The sequence below is a fragment of the Hirundo rustica genome, chromosome 11, assembly GCF_015227805.2.
Source record: "Hirundo rustica isolate bHirRus1 chromosome 11, bHirRus1.pri.v3, whole genome shotgun sequence".
In the NCBI taxonomy this organism is placed as follows: Eukaryota; Metazoa; Chordata; class Aves; order Passeriformes; family Hirundinidae; genus Hirundo; species Hirundo rustica.
Window position 1 is genome coordinate 12,525,630 of NC_053460.1, and position 20,957 is coordinate 12,546,586.

General features: G+C 40.2%; 1 protein-coding gene across 1 annotated transcript in view; it reads right to left on the minus strand.

Annotated features, from left to right (window-relative positions):
- The window catches only part of TENT4B (terminal nucleotidyltransferase 4B), a 39,122-nt gene that overhangs the window by 16,805 nt on the left and 1,360 nt on the right, over positions 1-20,957 (minus strand). The window contains exon 2 of the mRNA XM_040075486.2: positions 749-872. Coding sequence (XP_039931420.1) covers positions 749-872 — 124 coding nt within the window. The remainder of the gene's footprint in view (positions 1-748; positions 873-20,957) is intronic.

Sequence of the window (20,957 nt, forward strand, 5' to 3'; positions counted from 1 at the left end):
CCAGAAACCCAACTGTGTCCCTATAAACCCATACTGACTTATAAATGCAACTTCTCTGTCTTCTTTTTAATCTAACCTTTATCAAAAAAACAAACCTCTGCATAGAAGAAGCTATTTTTTTGAATGAGTACGTACTAGCAATAACCCAACTTCAGTGGAAAGAGGCATTACAGATTTTAAGCTCAGCACACAGATCTACAGATTTGTTTCTTCCTAAACACAGACTCCTGAGCTTTTTTAATTTGGAAAATATATCAATTTAGTATAACTGCCCATTAAAAATACATAATATGGACTACATAATGTGACATTGGTGGTACACTTAAAGTACAATAAATCTGTACCTTAACAGATTTATTCAAGATCACAGGTCTTTGGACTTAAAACCCTACTACTACAGATAGGAGTTCAGAAGATTTTTTTTTTAACACAGTACATGCATTCATGGCTGATATGTTCCCATTCATCTTATCAAATAAACATTCATGAGACTGAATACTGCCACACCTTATGCCTTTTCTCTGACTGCAGCAGGACTAACTTGTCTTTGGTCCTATATGTGATAGAAAATGTCACGCTGTATTATTTGAGAAAGAAAGATCATCTCTCTCATTTCATCAGAAGTCTTTTTATGTTTAATATGGAAAAACAAACAGCATTTGCAATATTCAATATTCCATTATTCCATAAAGTGAACAGGCACAAAATGTTGCTTTTACATATTAACAAATAAAACTGTCCTACTCACATCTGCATTAGGCCAGAGCTCTTTGATAACATTTTCTATTCTGGTCACCACTTCCATCCGCATTCTCTCTTCTTCAGGTCTGGGAGACATATACTTATAAAAGTCAATGATTTCTTCATGAAGACTAGGAAAAAAAAAAGAACAAAATGTCAGAAAAAAACCCATATGTGAATGAAATATCAACTATTCTAACCAAAAATGCTTTTTAAGTTCTTAGTTCCCAATTTCGTTAAGAGACAATTTTAGAGCAGCATGCAATAAAAAAAAATCCACATCCACAACACTTTCTAGCGTTGAGTTCTACGTTAGCGTCTTATGCCAACAGGTCAATATTTAACTTGATTTGCTAAAAGCATGGAAGCAAATCTAAATCCAAGTGCCTTCAGTTCACATTGAAAGTCACACTCTATTTTAATGCCAGCGTAACACAGAAATGGCTCAGCCTTCAACTATGAATGCAGCTGTAGCTCGGAGTACACACTTCACAAAAAATTAAACAGGAGGTTTTTAGCCAGCGCTTCCTAGTCAGCCCCTTGGCACCAGGCAGGGAGCTTCAGGCAGCAGTCTGTATTCAGTACCATGCTTGCAAAAGTTGACAGTAACTGCGCCAGTACTAGAGCTAGAAAAACTGCTTCTTTTACTGCTTATAGAAGTCACATAAACTAAAAATGTACTTTCCCCATAACCCCAGAAACTAAGTAGTACACATTCAGAAGCAGTTGCTCAGAAGATTAAGTGATTGACAGACAGTTAGCCCATATATAATTTACCATATTACATGTGTTTTTCATTGTCAGGAAGTTATGTTTAGCTTGCCTGTAATGAGAGCTGAAATAAAAATGTCTTCATACAGTGCTACAAATTTCTGTGCTTCTGTAGTACCAGAAACACATCATCAACTTGACTAATAATGTAATTCCAGCCACAGGGTAACTAAATTAATTTCATTTGTTTCCTGCAATGACCATTATAGTCATAGCTAGTTATCTTTTAAGAATGTATTGTTTCTAGTTACCAAGTACAACTGCATCTTTCATTAAAGCTCCGAGGGACCACCAGAAGAGAGCAATTTATTAAGAGCAGGCCCTTAGCTGAGATGGGGAATCTAATAGTTCCCTGCTGCACACACAAATAAATCAAATGTTAATAACTGGAAGCTGTATACAGGTGCCAACAAAACTGATTAAAATATCCATCAGTTGTGTTTAACAGAGCAGGGAAAGAACTCAAACCACCTGTGTTAAGTTCTTCCAATACAGCAGAGTTATAAACAACACAAGCTTCTCTCCCTCTCCCGCCCAAGCTAGGGGAACAGTCACAAAAGCCTGGCAGCTTGTGATGGCCACCACCATGACTCTCTATATAGATAAGGCTAAGAGAAAAACTCCTCCGACAGAGGAAATATCTTACCTCCTCCTACAGCTGCTTTCTTGCTTTTCCTTGGAAACTTACATCCTAGAGTTCATGTGCACATTCCAAACCATCACCTACACCTTACACCAGACTTTCAGCCATCTCCTGTTGTTCTACCCTCCCCTGCTATTCCATGTGTTGGCATTTAAACTTTCTTACAGTTATCTTCCCAGTGCAAGTACTGGATTCAGGTGAGAAGTAGGTGATAAAGGACAAGTTGAGCGCTCCAGTGACCAAGTTCACGCTCTGTCCTCACTGCCAGTCACATGTACTGAATCACTAATTTAGTTTCCACATGCTTGACCATTAATCTAGCTTTCAAAACCAGAAGCAACAAGGAAAATGGGCAAAATCCCAGTAATTAAAACTCCTGAAAATAATTCTTTTTCAACTGTAATTTGGTGAACCAGCTTACTGTAAGATGTAGGAGTCAGGTCTGTTTTTAGGGGGTACACAGTGGGGAACTGATCACAAACCACAGCCCCATTTCTGCCTCTGTTCCTCTGGGCTAGCTGGAGCAGACTGGTTACAGCCACAAGGCACATGATTTGCCCCAGAGCAGTGTTTTCAGCAAGGATTGAATGTCCACATGCGCTTTGAGCCACGAGGAGCAACACCATGTTGCCTGAGGGCACTGAATGGCATGAGACATGCTGGGATGCTACCCAGGGGGTATCCCTGGGGAGAAATTCATGCCTGGCACAGCACAAATCTATACTGTCCATCATTAGAGTGCCCAGCTGCTCCTGTGCTTGTGCTTTATGGGAGTTAGTTGTTGCCCTCTCCCATCAGGGAACTTTGAAAGAACAAAGTAATCAGAATAGAGGTCCCCAAAGCGCACAGAGAGCCAAGCCATACAGACAACTGCAGTTCTCAGGGCACTGCTCTTTATTAACTCCACTGACACTCTTAATCCTGATAATTTTATCAATTGGTGTATTCTTTAGAAGCATATAAAATAATGATGTGTTGTTAGAACCAGATGTATTTCTGTTTCTAAACATAAATAACAGATGTCTGTATTTCTTTGAATTGGATCCTTCATATTCTTGGGTAGTCATGAATAGCTTTGTGCCAAAACAAAAAATTAAGCTACCTGCAAACACACAAACTTACATAACACATGCACAGAATGAGAGTAAACACTGCACATGGAGAAAAAAAAAAGAAATCTGAACTTTTTCAATGATAGAAAAAGGCTTAAAGACTACTAGAGAGAGTTCCCATTGGCACTCCAGTTGGAAATAGTACAGACATATCTGTGTTTCATCTGCTGCAAGACTGCCTGCTGCCAGGACCTCCTGTGCTGTACAGAGCCATGGTGTGCAGAAGGCAGGCAGAAGCTACAGGGGCTCAAGACTACACCTGGATCCATATTTCCCTGCCCAATAACAGGCTGCTGCCAAGAAATAAGGGAGTGATTAATTAAAGCCAAGACAAACAGAAGTAGGCACACGTGGATTTCAGAGCAGTACAACATGACTTAGAGGCGTGACTCCAATTAATGTGGAGTTAACTCACGCTGTATTGAAAATGAAAACTCAAGGTTATTCACTGTCTTAATCAACATCTATTATAGTTGCTGTTTTTCAAAACAATTTGTTAGGATTAATGGAGTCTGTTTACGAAAGTCTCTAGTGAAATTTTCTATATTTAGCCAAAATGAAGATCAAAGAGACTGAGATGTTCTTTTTGGCATCACAACAGTATTTCATTATTTAATACCATTACATTCATCAGTAATTTCAGATAAAAGTCCTTAAAAGGAGAATTGTTTATAGAAGGAAATTACACTGTAATAAACCTGATTTCACTACTGAAAGATATGTCATTTGGCTCTATAGCCATACAGAAGCATACCCAAAACATACTTAGGATGCGTGGAGAGAATTCTCTGCCATGCGTAAGAGCATTAGTTTGCTGTTTCTGTTACAGCAAATAGGAGTAAACAAGTGGGTCTTTGTCCTGTACTACAGGAAATCTTAACACATGAGGAAAAGTAAAAGAATAAGTTCTCTTACACTTTCTCTAAACAGGTTTTAAAACAAGTTTTTACCTGCATCACACTGTTTTTGAGTCTGGTAAGCTAATTCCATCAGAATTTCACAGAGAGAACAGAATTATACTGAAGCCACTCAATTTAATTTCATGTTCACCTGAGAGGGACAGTGAGGCATCATTAAAAAATAAACTATGGCTGCAGAAGTTGTAATCACAAGAATGACTTCCCATCCCTGAATAGCTCCACAAAGAACACAAGACTGTGAGACTCGAGCCTTTTAGGTGAAAAGTCGCAGCTTTTGTGAGGTGCAAGTACCATGGAACATAGTGCATTACATTACTTTCTTAGTTTGATCACAATTTACTTTATTTTGTAGCACAACTTGTGGGCTCTAAATGTACAACTCAGGAATCTTAAGCTCCTTCACATAAGATGTTCTGGAGTATGAATCTTACTGCATGTCTGGCAATCAATTAAAAACTAATCACATATTAAAAAACCATCATTTCAGTTTGATATGCAGAGCACACAGACAACGTGGCCAAGCACAACACTCGATGTGCGCACTTCAGCTACCTGACACCTAAACCAGCACAACTCTCTCCTGCTGCTAGTCCAGAACTGCAACCAAGAGTGACACTGGGAGGGATGTCACACTGTGAAACACTACGGGAGATACTACAAGAGTCACTTCCCTGCCGCAGATCTGGATGCAGAATAAATGAGCAGCCCACTGTCCTCAGAGATTTTGGCAGCTTGGAGGAAGCCAGCCTGACTGAACCAGGGCTCAACAGCCACACCAGCGACTGCCCCGGGTGGGACCATTCCCTCGGCTGCCACTGTCCCGAGCAGCTGAGCAGCAGAGCCCAGTCCCGCTAAAGCAGAGCTCAGTCCCGCTAAAGCACAGCCCAGTCCCGCTAAAGCACAGCCCAGTCCAGCTAAAGCAGAGCTCAGTCCCACTAAAGCAGAGCCCAGTCCCGCTAAAGCAGAGCTCAGTCCCGCTAAAGCACAGCCCAGTCCAGCTAAAGCAGAGCTCAGTCCCGCTAAAGCACAGCCCAGTCCAGCTAAAGCAGAGCCCAGTCCAGCTAAAGCACAGCCCAGTCCAGCTAAAGCAGAGCCCAGTCCCGCTAAAGCAGAGCCCAGTCCCACTAAAGCAGAGCCCAGTCCCGCTAAAGCAGAGCAGCCACCGAGGTCAAGATCATTCTGACCTGTTTCACTTAAATCACAGGATAGCAGGTACACGTTGCTTTGTGCATCAGCACACTGTATCATACTAACCAGAATAATTGGTTTTAATTGAAAAAATTCCTGCTCTGGTCATTCTGGAATTGTGCTATACTTCCACCCTCTCTGGCTCTTTATTCTTCATTTCACAGGAGAAATTACATAGGCATGCATGTTCTGATTTCTCTCATCAGGGCGTTACCCATGGCTTCTGCTCCAACTGTTCAAAATTCTGCTCACCCATCCCAAAGAGTTTCTCTGCCTTGGGCTTCTATATTCCTTTGCACACAAAAGGCTATTTGCAACATCACTGAAGATAATTTAAAACAACGGATATCAACTATAAAAAAATCATCTAGGGCTTGTGCACTACAGTTTGGTTTTGGCAGCATTTCTGAAGGAAGTTTCATTTGCAGAATGATGAAAATCTAAATTATTTAGAAACTGTGGATGGTGGGCTGAAGTAAGCAACGAACACACAGGTGATTTTCATCTTCCCAAACTCTATGCTTTAAACTTTTCAACATAGTCCTGCAGCACTAAATAAGCCTTTTGTAATAAGTTTTCTTTGGATAAGTAGTTCCAAAAGGACAGTGTTTAATTACCCCTATCATTTGAAGTCTCCTCTGGACTAAAAAAAATTTGAAGGAAACAAGGAGAAATACTGTAGAATTTCGGGATTGTAATTGTCTTTGGAGAAGAATGTGAAGGAGGAACCTGAGGTATTTTAGCCACTGAAAGCATCAATACTTAAGAAACCAAACTGTATCCATCCCATCACTCCCAAAAGGAAAGCTAGCATTGCACAGGAGAGAGAATAGCTTCAGTTTGAACCCTCCAAAAGTATTTTACTAAGAAAAAGACAGTACTGGTAAATTCTGCCAAAACCTTTGTAAGTTTCATGAAGTAAACAAAGCTTTTACCCCTACCTTTCATGACCTACTTGGTTCTGAAGTAGTTTTGAACAACTATTGTGCTAAGGTAAAGGAAAGACACAGAGAGCCCAATCCTCACTTTCCCCTCACAATTGTATTGGGGAATTAAACACCCTCCTAAATTAACCTTCAATTTTAACACTGATCTTCCACAAGCTTAATAAAATATTTTCTAGATTACTACTACCATCTACATGTGTTGAATAATGAAGTAGGAACAACAGCAGACACTGTAAAGATCACAAATTATTTTCCCACCTACAAACTCAGGCAAAACCAAAAAGTCCTGAAGAGAAGTGTAAATATGAAGAATCTGCTGAGGTCCTTTCCCTACCACCTGGGCCTCCATAGCAGACAAATCCTTTTAATATTTGCTGGCTTAAGCTACTGAAAAAAACCCCAAACACTTAACTGCATTTGCCGGTTATTTAATAGGCACTTAAGTTTCATGGTGACTGACACATCAGTCCTCGTAGGAAAATAAAATTATGCATAATAAAGGAAACAATTTTCAAAAGCCTCAGAGACTTTGACCATCTATTTTTATATCCTTAGTTAATGAACCATATCAATATATTATAGGTCACATAGTAACCATTTGAGACATATGCCCTACAGGAGCTTTAAAATCAAACATCCCAAAACATGTCCATAATAGAAACTTGACAAAACCAGGAAGGCTTAATGAGCTGAGTTTTTGATATCACACTTTTTTCTTCAGTTCACCCATACAGCTTCAAAGACCATCTTTTCACAGCTTACCTAAAAACAGACATGCAGAACAAAACAAGTATTCCGCTGCTATATGATTGCTAAACATCACTAAAAATCAGGATATCCACTGTATAAATAGTTTCTTAAGATGCAAATGGAGAATTTCCCTTTGCAGGCAGGTAGGCAAATGAGGTTTCTATCTGTTCCTGTCCATTACAGCCCAAGTGTTTGTTAACGCTGCCTGGCCTCCAGACACAGGGTGTGTTATAACAGGCTTACACAAACCAACATAATCCATCCAGGGCAAAGTTAGCCAAGCTAAATCCCACCACCTTTATCAGGTCAGGTAAAGCAGCCACTTCTCAGAGCTGTGGGGAACCCAAGGAGGAGCCCTCACCCCCCCCACCCCCCCCCCCAAGCCCCTCCAGATGGCAAAGGGTGAAAAGATGCAAGCAGAGCTCCTTCAAAGGGCAGAGCTACACCCAAGAAAACACCTCTGGTAGCTTTCAGGGTTTACCCAAGAACAGCCTGCCCTTTCTAACTAATATTTGTTGTCTGCTGAGTAATTCACAGAATTGCCTTTTAGGACCAAGGGAGAGCAAAATTTCCACCAATATGTAAATGATTTAGGAACCCTGATCTTGTTTTCAGGACTAAAGTCTTTTGGGATTAATCTCATCATGCTGATACTGAGTTTTGAAAACATGGAGACAGTTTGTTCACTTCCACCAGTTATGGTGGACTGATTATGCACATTTCTTCAAAAGCTGTGGAGGAAAAAAAAGCCACTAAATTTACACTACAAGACCTACACTTTCTCTATTGTGCACATACTTGAAAGCCTATTTCTTCCTCCCAATCAACACCCACTAGCCCAAACCCCCTCAAATTAATGTTGTTCTTTTTTCCCTTATGCTCTGTATTTTACATTAACTTACGGGTTTAACTGCATCATAAAAGGCACAAAAATAGCACTGTTTTATGGAAACAGCATAGTGTAGTAGAGGCATTAAAACACTGGACAAAGAAGAAATATGGACAGTTCTTTTTAATTATTTAAACTGGTATCTCTCTATTTCCAGGTTTTTATTTCTTTTATAGACCCTTTGTTTCAAACACCATGAGTGCTCTCTTCTTTAAACTGATTTGAGCTACTTCCAACTAAAATTCCCAAGCATATTCTTTAGTCAGGAAGTTAAGTTACAGACTCTTTTCCTATCAAGGTAAAAGTGAGTACTTTTTGTCTGTTTATAAATTTCATTGTGTGCTTTGCCTTCCTAAAACGCACTTGGATGTACTAAAATTTTTCCTACAGAAATTTGTCTTTCAAGAGGGGGGAAAAGTCCAACTGTACTTTAATTATAAATCAGATGCTTTAGTCCTACCAGTAAATGATTTGAAGTGTAACTCGGCAACTAATCCACTAGCTTTAAATACACGCCATATGCATGCTCAGTCTTGCTCTTTATTTTTGCAGCATTTCCAGCAAAAACATCAAATGCCAACTGGAAAGACTGTTTTGAGAAATACCCTTACTTCCCACTGCCTTTTTTTTTTTTTTTTTTTTTTTTTTTTAATTCACACTGTACATAAAAACAATCTAGCTGAATCACTGCATGTGTGGGAATAACCTTCTATTTCTTCCCTGGAAAGTATCTACATATCATCCCTCCTTCCCCTCTCTGTAAGCAAGTGCTGTGAGAGTCTGTTGCTTCTCTTCCCTCAGGTGATGGAAGATGCATTTTGCTAACAGAGGAGTGAAAAGAAAAAGAAAAAGGGAAAAAAAAAAAAAAAAAAAAAAAAGAGAGGAACTGCTACCTCAACTGATCTGAAAGAAAAAGTACTTACAAAACAAAAAGATGAAGCAGGAGAAAAAGGTTTTGTGCAGGAAAAACAAAGTGGCAAGAGCAGCAATAGGAAGAAGCTGATTTAATTCATAATGACAAAGAGTTCAACTATAGTAGTATCTAATTATCTTGAAACACACCAGTAATTCTAACATCTCCTATAAAAGACAGCCACAAGGTTTTTCTTCAGCTCACCTGCAAAACAGTGTTAGTCTGCTGGAACAGGTGCACATACAGACTACACAGTTTGCAACTTCATCATTTAAAATACATATATATATATACACACATATATACAGCCTAAAGTGCAACTATTAGCCTGCACTTTGTATATTCTGGAATTACAGCTTCAGGTAAATTTCCAAACATTTAAAACCAGAGAGAAGTTGAAGCTGTATTTTTCCTGCAGTGGGGAATTAGTAATTCCTCATCCTGCCAATTCCCTTTGCTTAAAAAAGCGCTCAAAAAGACGAAACAACAGTTTGTAAATTTGCTTTAAAACAAGAGTTTAACAAGTAAAAGTAACTATCAGCATCAACAGTAGTTCAGTTAATATTAGCTAAACTTTCCCAGTAAAACAGCAACTTTTGGGTTTGTGTTAGAGCTGTAACAAAAGCTACGGCTACTAAATTACTGTAACACAAGAATAGCGCTGAACCCCTCTGAACCAGCACAAAAGGTACGAGCAGGGAGTTTTAAAACAAATAAAGGTCAATTACATCAGTTCTGCAAATCACACCAGTGGTGTTACTATTAAAATAAAACCAGAAGGAAGCAGCGGGTCAGGTAATCTGCCTCTCTGTCTGGCCCCATAAAGCTAGGCCTCACAAATCTTTATACAGCTCGAGTATATTGCTCCTATTTTGTTAGTGTAGTAAATATTATCACATAAACAAATAATCTGTGACCTTCTGATAACTGGCACCACATGCTATCGGGGCAGAGGTGAGACTAACACACTCCCGGCAGACTGATGAGCACTGCTGGTGGATAACAGGCTTGGGAAAGAACCTCCACCCGAAAACTCTGATGGGAGCAAAAAACCTGCAGCACAGACCTTTGCCAGCACGTGCACAGCAGCAGGTCACCCAACAGGAAGCCTGGCGAGCCTTGCACAGGGTTTTCTCACACAGAACAGAGTGGAAAAAAGCTCTACTTCCACACACACAGTGGGTTCTACCTGGCAAATATTCTTGTTTATGACTTGATTAATTATTTGACTTGAAAGATTAGTTAAATGAAAGAACGGAGAGCAATGCAATTATTAACTCCTGTCTCCTTCTACCAGAGCAGATTTACGTTTTCTAATGTCCACTCCAAAGAAGCCCACACCAGTCCCTAAGAAGGAAGGGACACCACGACGATGCCAGGCTTGCCCAGCTCACCTGAAAGCCGAGACACGAGGCAGTCTGAGGTCTGGGTTCCCACCGTGGCTGGTGCTGCTGCCACTCTTGGCCGCACAGATCAGTTACACACCCCGAGCGCTCACTCCAGAAACCCTCTGCACGTCCATCTGTGCACCAAACTGCTTTGTAACTGCTCACTGGGCAGGGGAACCAAGAACAGAATAAACTCTGAACACCTCTCCTGCAGGAACATGGGATCAAACTGAAAATGATTTCATATAAAAATACTAGGTCTAGTAACTAGCCACAGTTGCAGTTCATTAATAACTTTTCAGCTACAGAATAAGAACATTTTCAAATTAATCTGAAGTGCCAGTATGCCATCTGGAAAGTCAATTCAGATTCCCAAGCCTTCCCAGCATCTTCTTATATTCACAGTCTTTTGAATGGTGGGGTTTTCTGGGGTTTTTTTTCTTTTTTTTTGGAGGAGGGATTTTTGCACAGTATTTTGGAACATTCAAGGAATACAAAACAGAGTACCAAGTTACCTTGCTAAATTTCCTATATCAGAAGTACTCAAAACTCCTTATGAAAATAGGTGAAGCTAGCAATTACAATTAAAACCACCAGGTTGAGTTTGTTGGTTAAATTTCTATTCCCTGAGCAAAATGGAGAGTGACCTCAAGTTACCTGTTTTGAAACAAGTTTATCACCCATTCATTACTGGTTACTTTGGTGACATTCTGCTACTAATACCTGTTCAGATGCACTGCTGTCATACCCAGGCAAAATTAAAATCACAGATGTAGTTCCTCCTCTCACTTCCAAACACTTAAAAGCAACTGCAGTGAGTGCACTTTGAAGGAGGAGGAACAATCACACCTACTATGGCAAAGGTACAAGGAACAGGTAACTTTTTACTTTGATGAATTGTTATCTTTACAGTAGGGGTGTGCACAGTGAACTATGTTCAGATTAAACAATGCAATATTCCTTTTGGGACTCCTGATGTAGTATTATGCTCCCTTAGAAATTATCTGTTCATATTCTGATTTGTTCTCTTGTCTTCAGATACTCTTAGTTGCAAGGCAGGATGCACAGGCACCAGAAACACCAAGGGCTGGGAGCAGTAACACTGCAAGGTATTTTGGAGAAAATAGCCTCCATTTGCTCTGCTTATCATCCCAGGATTGAAAGCTACAACAGTATAACAATCAAGAAAGGACACTGCCTAAGCAGATCACAGAAAAATGTTTCCTGTGGCCACCTCTATCAGACCAGCAATAAAGATGCACATTTAGAGCTTCCATGTCATGAGCTGCAAAAAATGCTTCTTCCTCTAATGTAGGTGACAGGTCTCATCCTTCCAAGTACCTGGAGAAGTTGGTCTCTGACTGATGAGACTGATCTGTGGATCAAATCATGGGGTTTTATCTTCTTTATTTCCTCTGAAGCTTCAGCTAGTATATCTGTCAGAAAACTACTGATATAAAAATGAGAATACTGGAAAATACTGCACTGAAATACTTCCCATGAATCCAAAATATTAAAAGGCTGATCCATACTGAAAGATGACTTAGTAAAGACTTCACACAGCTACCTCAATTACTGGGTTTTGCTCAGACATAAAGAAAGAAAAATCAGCACATGATGGAAAAAGGAGGAGTTTTAATAGTCTGACTCAGACCTATCATCACAAAGGTGGAACTCACTCTAGGATGGGCATCACTGGCACCTGCTCACACCATCCACACACCACTGACACATTTGTGCACAGTCTTCCAACAGGAGTAGCACATGTAGAGTGAGAGGTTGTGCAGAGGTCTCAGAAACACCCTCAAGATTCAACCAACTCATTTGCTGGAACCAGTTTCTAAAAATTTTAAGATTACATAAAAGTGTCCTGTGTACCAAAAAAATGAGTGGAAGATGCAGCAGCGACCAGTTGTAAGAGAGGTATAAGAGGATCACTGAGCTCCACAAGCAGCTGCAGAATCAACTGAAAGAGCAAGTTTCAGCATGCCTGGAGCTGGTTCGCTTCAGAGGAGCAAAGGCTGAAGTGAACTATTCCAGCATATAATGTTCAGTGACTTGCTGCCTACAGGCAAATATCACACTGCACAGAAAATAAAGGAGGAAGTTTGTCAATACAGTTATTCTCTTCCTTATTCCTAGGTACTTCTATGCCAGGAGTTGACACTGTTATTCACTGCCATTGCAACTTCTTTTACCAGCTGCATGTGCCCTGTCACATTTGTCCAGGCTGTAACAACAGCAGCTTCAGAAGACCACTGGTTAGTTCAAATTTAGATAGAAAACCAATGCAAATTATGTACAATGTAATTACAAGAGGGCAAAAGAAGCAGGACTGTACTGTCCTTTCTGCCTCACCCCTTAACCTATCCCATAAGAAGCAACCTACCAGCTTGATGAGGCAAACTTTTCTTCCACCTGATGCTGGAAGCAGAGGTACATGAAAAGAAGCTGCTTAACTCAATAACAAATTAGTTCTTCAAGGCAAAAATCAACATGAAAATTTTCTCATGTGAGTACCTGCCAAGTATGACTACAACCGTAGTCATTCTCCACGGCTGAATGAGCGTAAGATATTGAGTCTGAAGCACAACCAGAAGGCTGAGTATATAGATCTTCAAACATATGAGTTGAATCACCCAACTGGAGAGTGTGACAGAACAAAGCATAAATTAAATAAAATTAACCTTAGGACCTAATTTTTTTCAGCCTGACTCAGTACTACGACCTAAGACTTTGATCAGCAATTATGACCATTATTCAGATCAAGACAGCTCCTTCACCACACTATGTTTAACTCAATACTTTAACTGGCAGCTGTGGAAAGCTTGCCAACCAGGAATACCTCTGAATACATAAGAGATAAAGCCAGGCGCAAGGCACAAGTCCTTCACACCACTTTAAGAAATGATATGCATACTTTAGATTAAAGCCAAAATCTTACTGAGGGATAAGGGGGAGGAATGCATATGCATAGAAAGGAGTATACTTTTTATAACAAACAAAAAACCTCAAAACCAGAACAAAAACCACTTGCTTTTTGTAGCACACAGGAAAATATAGCTGCCCCTGAAGTAACATAGGAAGTGAACAGCTCTAAAATTAACAGTGAGAATTAAGAAAGCTTAAGAAAGTAAGATATCACACTTCCTCAGTTGAGCTTGAACACACCATCAAGAGGTCAGGCAGGGTCAACAAGCTTTGATTAAGGACTCCCTGTCTTCAGACTATACACACTGACTCATAACAGAAAGATCAACACCTTTAGTCAGCACTCAAACTACAGCACAATATTCCTGCATGCTGTATCTTAGAGGACATTTAAAGAAGGGCTTATCTATACTTAATATTTGTGACAAGTTCTTGCAGGTGTTATTGCATCCATAAACAAAGTAATTGTAAGAAATCACATGATACTTCAATGGGAGTACTTAAATGTAACCGAATGTAAATCTACACTGAGTGAAGGTGATGAGCCAATGTTGATACTCTTCTATGCACCTCCCACTTATCATAGAATACTTCCCTCATTTCCCTGATTTGGAAGTTTCTAGAGGCCTTTAATGTTTGAATTTGTCCTTTGTTATATTCTATTACTTGCAGAATCACAGTATTATTTTGTCCACACTGTCTTATCATCTTCAGTATAGCGTTGGCTACTTTTCCCATAAAAGATCACACCGACAAGACAGAACAGTGTAGGTACACAAACACTGACTTTGATTTTATGCTTCTGCTACCATTGCTGTACAGCAAAAATCCTAACAAATGCAACGCAAAACAAAAAATTGCACAATGCAAGCAATACAGTATGGTGATGCAGAATAGCACACCGTAAAGCCTTCACAAGCAATTGTAGCAAGACTGTGCCTCTCACTGAACATCACACTGGAATAATTCAGATGTAGATGTCATACCATGGAGGATGTTACGAGACTGACAGAGAGGCTGATCTGGAATGAAGGCTGCCAAATAATCTTAATTGTCACCATGGGAGGAAGAAAATGAACAGATGATGTTGCATCCCAGCATAAGAGAACCCCAGCCTCAGTCAGGCAGCCAGTTGATCCTCACTCTGAGCTGCTGTGCCAGAGCTGCCCTCCCACCTGTGACCCACCCTGAGAGCTTGGCAGCCCCAAGGGACACGATCAGTGTGGCTCAGTCTCTCAAGAGATTTTGTGACACAGCTTTAAGGGTCAGGAAGACAATCATGAGGGACAGGCAGTATCAGAAGAGCTGTACTGAATGCAGCAATACTGAACCTTGACTGCATGACCACGAAACAACACACCAGTATCACCAACACAAAGTTACTGGAAGATTTATACCAGCTCTAGTAATCTGTAGGAGAGAGTTTTGTACAAATCTATAAACAAGAGTTCTGTTCCCTTGATTCATGTCTTGTCTCTTGTTTTGATACCCTAAGTTTGTAGTATTGCCAGAAAAAAATCCTGCTGTGTTATCTATTGCCTAAAGTTACAAAATGATTAAAGTTCAAATTGCTCCTGCTACAGCTATTTGCAGCCTAGGAAAGACATCTGAAGCTCATATAGCATTCACCAGTTTTCCTCTCTTTTTCTTGCTTACAGAAATATTTTCTTGCTTACAGAAATACAGAAAGTAATCTCAAATACTCATGACATTTTAAGCACTCTTTGGCAGTTCATCTAAAAAGATAATTCAAAAAGACAAACACTCATAATTTAAGAATTCCCAGCATGTTCAAATAATAAATTAAGATTCTAACTGCCCACTAAGAACAGCAATAGCACTTATTTGCTTATAATATGTATTATGCAAGATTTTCACTGGCTGCGTTGCTCTATCGCTACCCGCACAACTCCCTCCCTCAACACGACACCGAAGCTGGCTCTAGGCTGCGTTCTGCTCCTGCTGCCAGTTCCAACATCCAGCAAGGAGAGCACAGGAATCACTGTTTTACATCACATACAACACAAACAAAAAGCTTTGAAGCAACAGTCATCTCTGAAATTTTGGCACACGCACGATTTTGGGAGCACGTATACCATATGGAAAGATGTGCTCAGAACCCCCACATGATGAGATCAATAAAAAAGAAATATTAAGTATTCCTATTATTGTCTATTCTATAACTTTAATAGTAAAGTTATGCACACAACTTCTGAAAACCACATTTAAATTTTCCAAAGTGAATTCCCAAAGTGCAAAACAGACTTTACATTCTAATTTTAAAAAATTATTAGAAACAGCCCAGGAACAAAGCGTAATATGGAGATAGCAAAAAAAAATTGAAGGGGAGTAAAAAAGCAATGATGTGCTCTTATGATACAGGTCTCCATCTGTGTTTCCTAGGACTGACAATATGATACCAGGCTTTCTAAAACTGACTTTATGCTAACGGTTTGACAATTAAAAAATAAGAGCTACAACCCCAACACGGTTTAATACAACACTAATAAAGATTTAGGGTGAACAGATCCTCCTTCAATGCATAGTGCTGCACAAAACACACAGCCGGTCTTGGGAATCAGCAAGCACACGAGAGGGAATGACACACTCTTCCTATTACTTAATATAGACATCTCCATCTACCAAAAAAAGTCTGCCAAACTTCTGTTCCTTATATAGACACTCCAAGGTAAATAGGTAGCCAAGTCCCAAACAGAAGGTATGAACTGGAGAAAACAGAACCGTTCACAAGAATACATCCCCATGCTGTTTCCTTGCACATGCAGAAATCAGCACCTCTGAAGTCCTCCTTAAACCGCTTAAACCAAACATGCTGAAATGTTGGCGCTATTCCAAAATCCTGCAACTTCAAATAATACTGTTAGATAATATTCACCATATATTTCTCAAAAGGTTTCACCAAACTGCCTTTAGTCTGCATCTTCATCCCTAGTAAACCCGTTTCTGTCTCCCAGCCCTTCCAAAAGAAGTAATTTCTTACTACAGGAGGCTGTGGGGAAATATCCGGTTTCACTTCCATAAAACCCAGCTGCCTGCCTCCAAGAGCTGCACAAGCTGTCACAAGGGTGGTGCCAGGACGGTGCTGTGGCATGACTCAGGACGAGACAGAGAGTGACAGTGGATCTCATCAGACGGCTACAAGAGAAGGATCTGCGCTCCAGTCACATCCATGCACTTCTACCTCACAGCCGGCATACGCAGCTATGGAGGGAGCACAGAGTGCTGCTCTAGGAGGCTTCTTCAGGAAGCAAGCAGACTTGTGTCGGTGGATTTTTCTAAATAACTCCTTTTTACATGTGATGTGCACAGTAAATTCACCTGCAGCCTATGTTTTAATGTACGTGACTTCACCAAATCCAAAACACTTGCAACTGCTCTAACAGAGGATGCATGAAGAAGTCATGCACACACCTTGTTGTTTCACCAGAATTCTGTGCACAAAGGTGCTTGTCTCACCTACATTAAGCTTTTGTGTCAAGTAATGTAACAGTAAATCAGGCAACAACCCTGCATTTGATTTAAGCACTTAAAAGTACGTGATGAAAACAAACACAAATAATTAGGATTTTATCAGATTTCCCTAAGTCAGGCATTCCAGCTGGTTTTGTATTTTGCTGGAGGTTCACAGACTTGCTCTGCTCATACTATACTCAGCTCTTTCTGGTTTTGCTTCAGCCCACATGGAAATCATGCTCCCATGGCTGATACCATGCAAGGGCCTGAACAAACAGAGCTAGGGACGTGCAGGGTAAGTTATCACAGGCAGACAACCACCTTAATGTGGCTCCATGTCCTCTGGTCAGCTCACACCTGGGACAATGGGTGTGTGTCTGCCTTAATACACCTCGCTTCTTTCAAAAATGAGACTAAAAAACCTGAGAAGCTGACAAACTTCACATGAAAAACTCATAATTTCTGTAGTGAAGACTTATGGCTTAAAGCTACTTTCTTTTCTAAAGTAGTTATGGTTTTATTTCATGGTACCCTCTGTAATCCTGGGCAACATGCTGGGAACTCTTCTATTAAATAAGCAGAAGTCTGTTCAAGTCTGTGCCAACCAGCTGAGCAGCATGGGAGTGTGTGCATGCCTGTGTGCAACCCCCTCCTGTGGGGGTCACAGGATTCTCCCCCTTTCACGGAAAAGTTTCCATCAGCACACCAAAACGTGCATTCAGTATTTCAAAATGCAGTCTTCTACCTAATCCATGTTTCTTCTCAGCAGTACACACCACAAATTTACCTCCTTAAACTCACACATTAACTGGGTTTTGCCTTCAGCTGCAGATTACTGTGAAAACAGCTCCCTACAGAGTCCCAAACCCACATATCTCCTTCCTGGGAACTGCGTAGCACTGGGCTCTTTCCTTTGGCACAAGAATCACAGAAATCTACAATAAATAGGCAAAACTTAAGTGCAAGTCTTTATTTTTGGGTTTTGTTGCACTTAAGGCTTCTCATTTCAGCGGTTCTTTTGTCACATTTTATCCAGTCTCGATCTAAACATGGTGCAAGCTGTAAAATAGCCATTTCAGTATCCCAAGTACTTTTTCTTCCTATCTAATTGTGACACTACTAATGTTACTAATTGTAACATTATTTACTGCTGTCCTTGGGACACACACACACACAGAGAATCCCGTCCAAAACCCCCAACCCACACATCCTCCCATATCCTGGATTTTTGCTACTAACCACCCTGCCAAGGCAAATCAAATTTAACTCTTTTAAAGGTATGTATTAAGTCAACAGCAACATCATTCTCATGCTATGAAACTTTTAATTCATGTTCTGCATTATCTGTTCTTTTCAGAACTGCTGTCTGATGACAGTCCCCAGAGGATGGAAGACATGGAAGCTGACTCTGACTGGTGCAAAGCAACTTGCAGGCAGCACTACACAATTGATTGACAGTGATATTTCACAAGCCACCACGTTAAGAGTGCCAAAACAGAGTACCTGTCATGCAAACACCTGCATTATTAATAGAACTGCAAGTCTGAGAACTTAGACTAAGGAAAAATATTAAAGACAGGCCAGAATACAATGTACACAACAGCACCATTAACTCCGAGGGAGCAAAAACTCTCTTGTGTTGAATGTATTTCAACACAGGTAAATGTTAGGAAATATAGTGTATACTTTGTAAAAAATCTATCTTAAAACCAAACCCAATACTGTTGTGGGTTATTTTTTAATTCTTTGATTATCTCTTTATATGCACACATAGCATTAACTAAGAGAATATATTTCTCAACAATAATTTAAAAAAACCAAACCTTAGCAGACAAAAAAATCAAGATTTTGATTGACTAAACAGCTACTTAGCTTTTAACCAAAATCTCTATTTCAACATGTTTACCTTACCTAAATCTTTAGACAGCTAATCACACACTGTTATGTGTTTACATAATCTGTTCAACTTGCTAAAAATTATTGGACTGGTTTTCCAGAGAGCTGATCAACAGAATTGCATATTCAGAGCTGGTTTTGCACAGCCATCCACACAAGTGACATCCTTGTACTGGAAATATGAATGCCACATGTCAGCTTTCAACTGTGTTTGCCAGCCAATCTGGTCTCATCTTTCTGAAAGCGGGACCATTCCACAACTCTGTTGTATTCCAAAGAGTCAAAGTTTAAAGTGATCAATTTAACAAAATTACAGGATGGTATATAGGGAAAAGCACTGAGAGCCATTACTACTTTTTTACAATTTGCATAGTAGCAACCAGGGAAGAAAAAGATACCTGTTAACATCCAAGTAGTGATATAATAGCAACGCTGGTTTCTTTTTTTTTTCCCCAGTAACTGCTAGGACTACCGAACACAATTTTGTAAATTTACATTGGAAACAATGAATTCAAAAGATTTACTTTAGCAACAAGCTCACTCGTTAGGTTACAAACCTCTCTATCCATCCTTACTGCCCAGCGTCTCAAGGCGCAGACAGATGCCTTAGAACAGACAGTTGTCAAAGAGAAGCTTGCAGTCGGGAGAGAAGGCAGCACCTCAGGTCACACCACAGGCACAGGAGGCTTCACCCAGCCTTGCCAGCAGCCAGCCAGTCACACTGCAACCTTCACAGGACACAGGCATTGTCTAGGCTTTCCTAGGAAGCTTCAGCTCCTTTGAGAAATTATTTCCAGTTCTTCATTCAAGATTGTTAGCTAACAGCCTCTAAAAGTTTTTACAGCTCTTTAAAAAGGAAACTTCCGTGATTTAGGAAAAGCAGTGTAAGGGTGTATTTGAGAGACACTTTACCTTGCTCTGCTTTGAATAAAGGAAACAGCTAAAACAGAAGCTCAGCATCATGTAAATATATGTCACAAACTAGACAGTCAATACACATGCAGACCAAGATATCTGAGTATGCCTTGACGCTGTTAAAACTCCACAAGGGCCTATCACTTGGAGTTTGAAACTGATTCCACCAAAATTTAAGCACAGCAACCCTTTGAATACATTGGCAAAGTTGTTGTTATTATTATTAATCTCTTGCTGAAGCTCACTCTTTTTTCACCCCATTATTATTACTATTACTCTCTTGTAGAAACTTAACCTTTTCCACCCTATATCTTCAATACAGAAAAAAAAAAAAAAAATGAATTTACAAGACAGAGAGAGAGAAAAGCACTTCTAAAAATGTTCCTCAGCCTCTAAGTAAATCAGTTACAAGGCAGAATATAACCAGAGTCCAAAAACTACCTTACAAAAATTCAGTACTTGGTAGGTTCTACACGCATTACTTTTAAGTTGTGTGAAGAATATTGCAGAAAGTTCCAAGGTACTGTGAGACTAAAACACTTAAAATAGCATACTTCTGCCATGTCATTTTATGAATTATTATAACCCCAGCAGTAAAGGTAATATAGGAGCTGGCAAGGAAACGGAGCCAGGTGATAAGAACTTGTCTTCCAAAATGACCAGCAAATTGGAACAGTAATTTTGACAAATCGTACAGAACAGCAATTTCGCAAGGCAAAGAGGTCATGGCTTTCCTGTGTGAGAGGGCTGAAGGACCCTTAGGTACAAGGTGAGCACATGGAAACTCATGCAACTAAACCACTGCTGATTTCTAAAATGAGTTCTGCCAGGCCTTCAACTTTTACCCTACACCTCCGTCATCTAGACCCTGGAGGGTTCAAGGCAAAGGTTATGTTTTGAAAAGCGCAAACTTTACAAAAAAAAAAAAAAAAAAATCCACAGAAGTTACCAAATGGCCTTTATCCAGGGCATCGCCCATATCAAAAGCCATCACTGTGTTCAAAAAAAGGGGAGGTCTCAAACCAGTTTTCAGGTAAACAGAAGATAGGTGATTGCCTGCCCTCCATCTCCGTGGGCTCATGCAATGCCAACTGCTGAGACCTAAGCTAACACAAAAACACTAATGACAAAATATTCAGATCAGCACACACATTCCATAGTCAGAGATGCATGACAACCATGAATAACCCCACACTAAAACGCACTGCACAGTATACACGCACAGAAGTTTATTTCTAAGAGCAGGTGCCTGCCTGCATACATACCTTCTCTGTCAGGTGTCAGAAAACACACTCCTCAGGAAATTACCTAGTCTGTGTGCTTTCTTTTGACACCAGCTGATGATTATTGGTTTTTTTTAAGTTCTAGTCCCTACCACACATTTGTTCCGCAAGCAGCACAAAGCGCTCGAGGTGAGCTTGACAGCCCTGCGGAGGGCAGGCGTGCCGGCCCTGTGTCTGCCGTGTGCCTGCCCCGGCC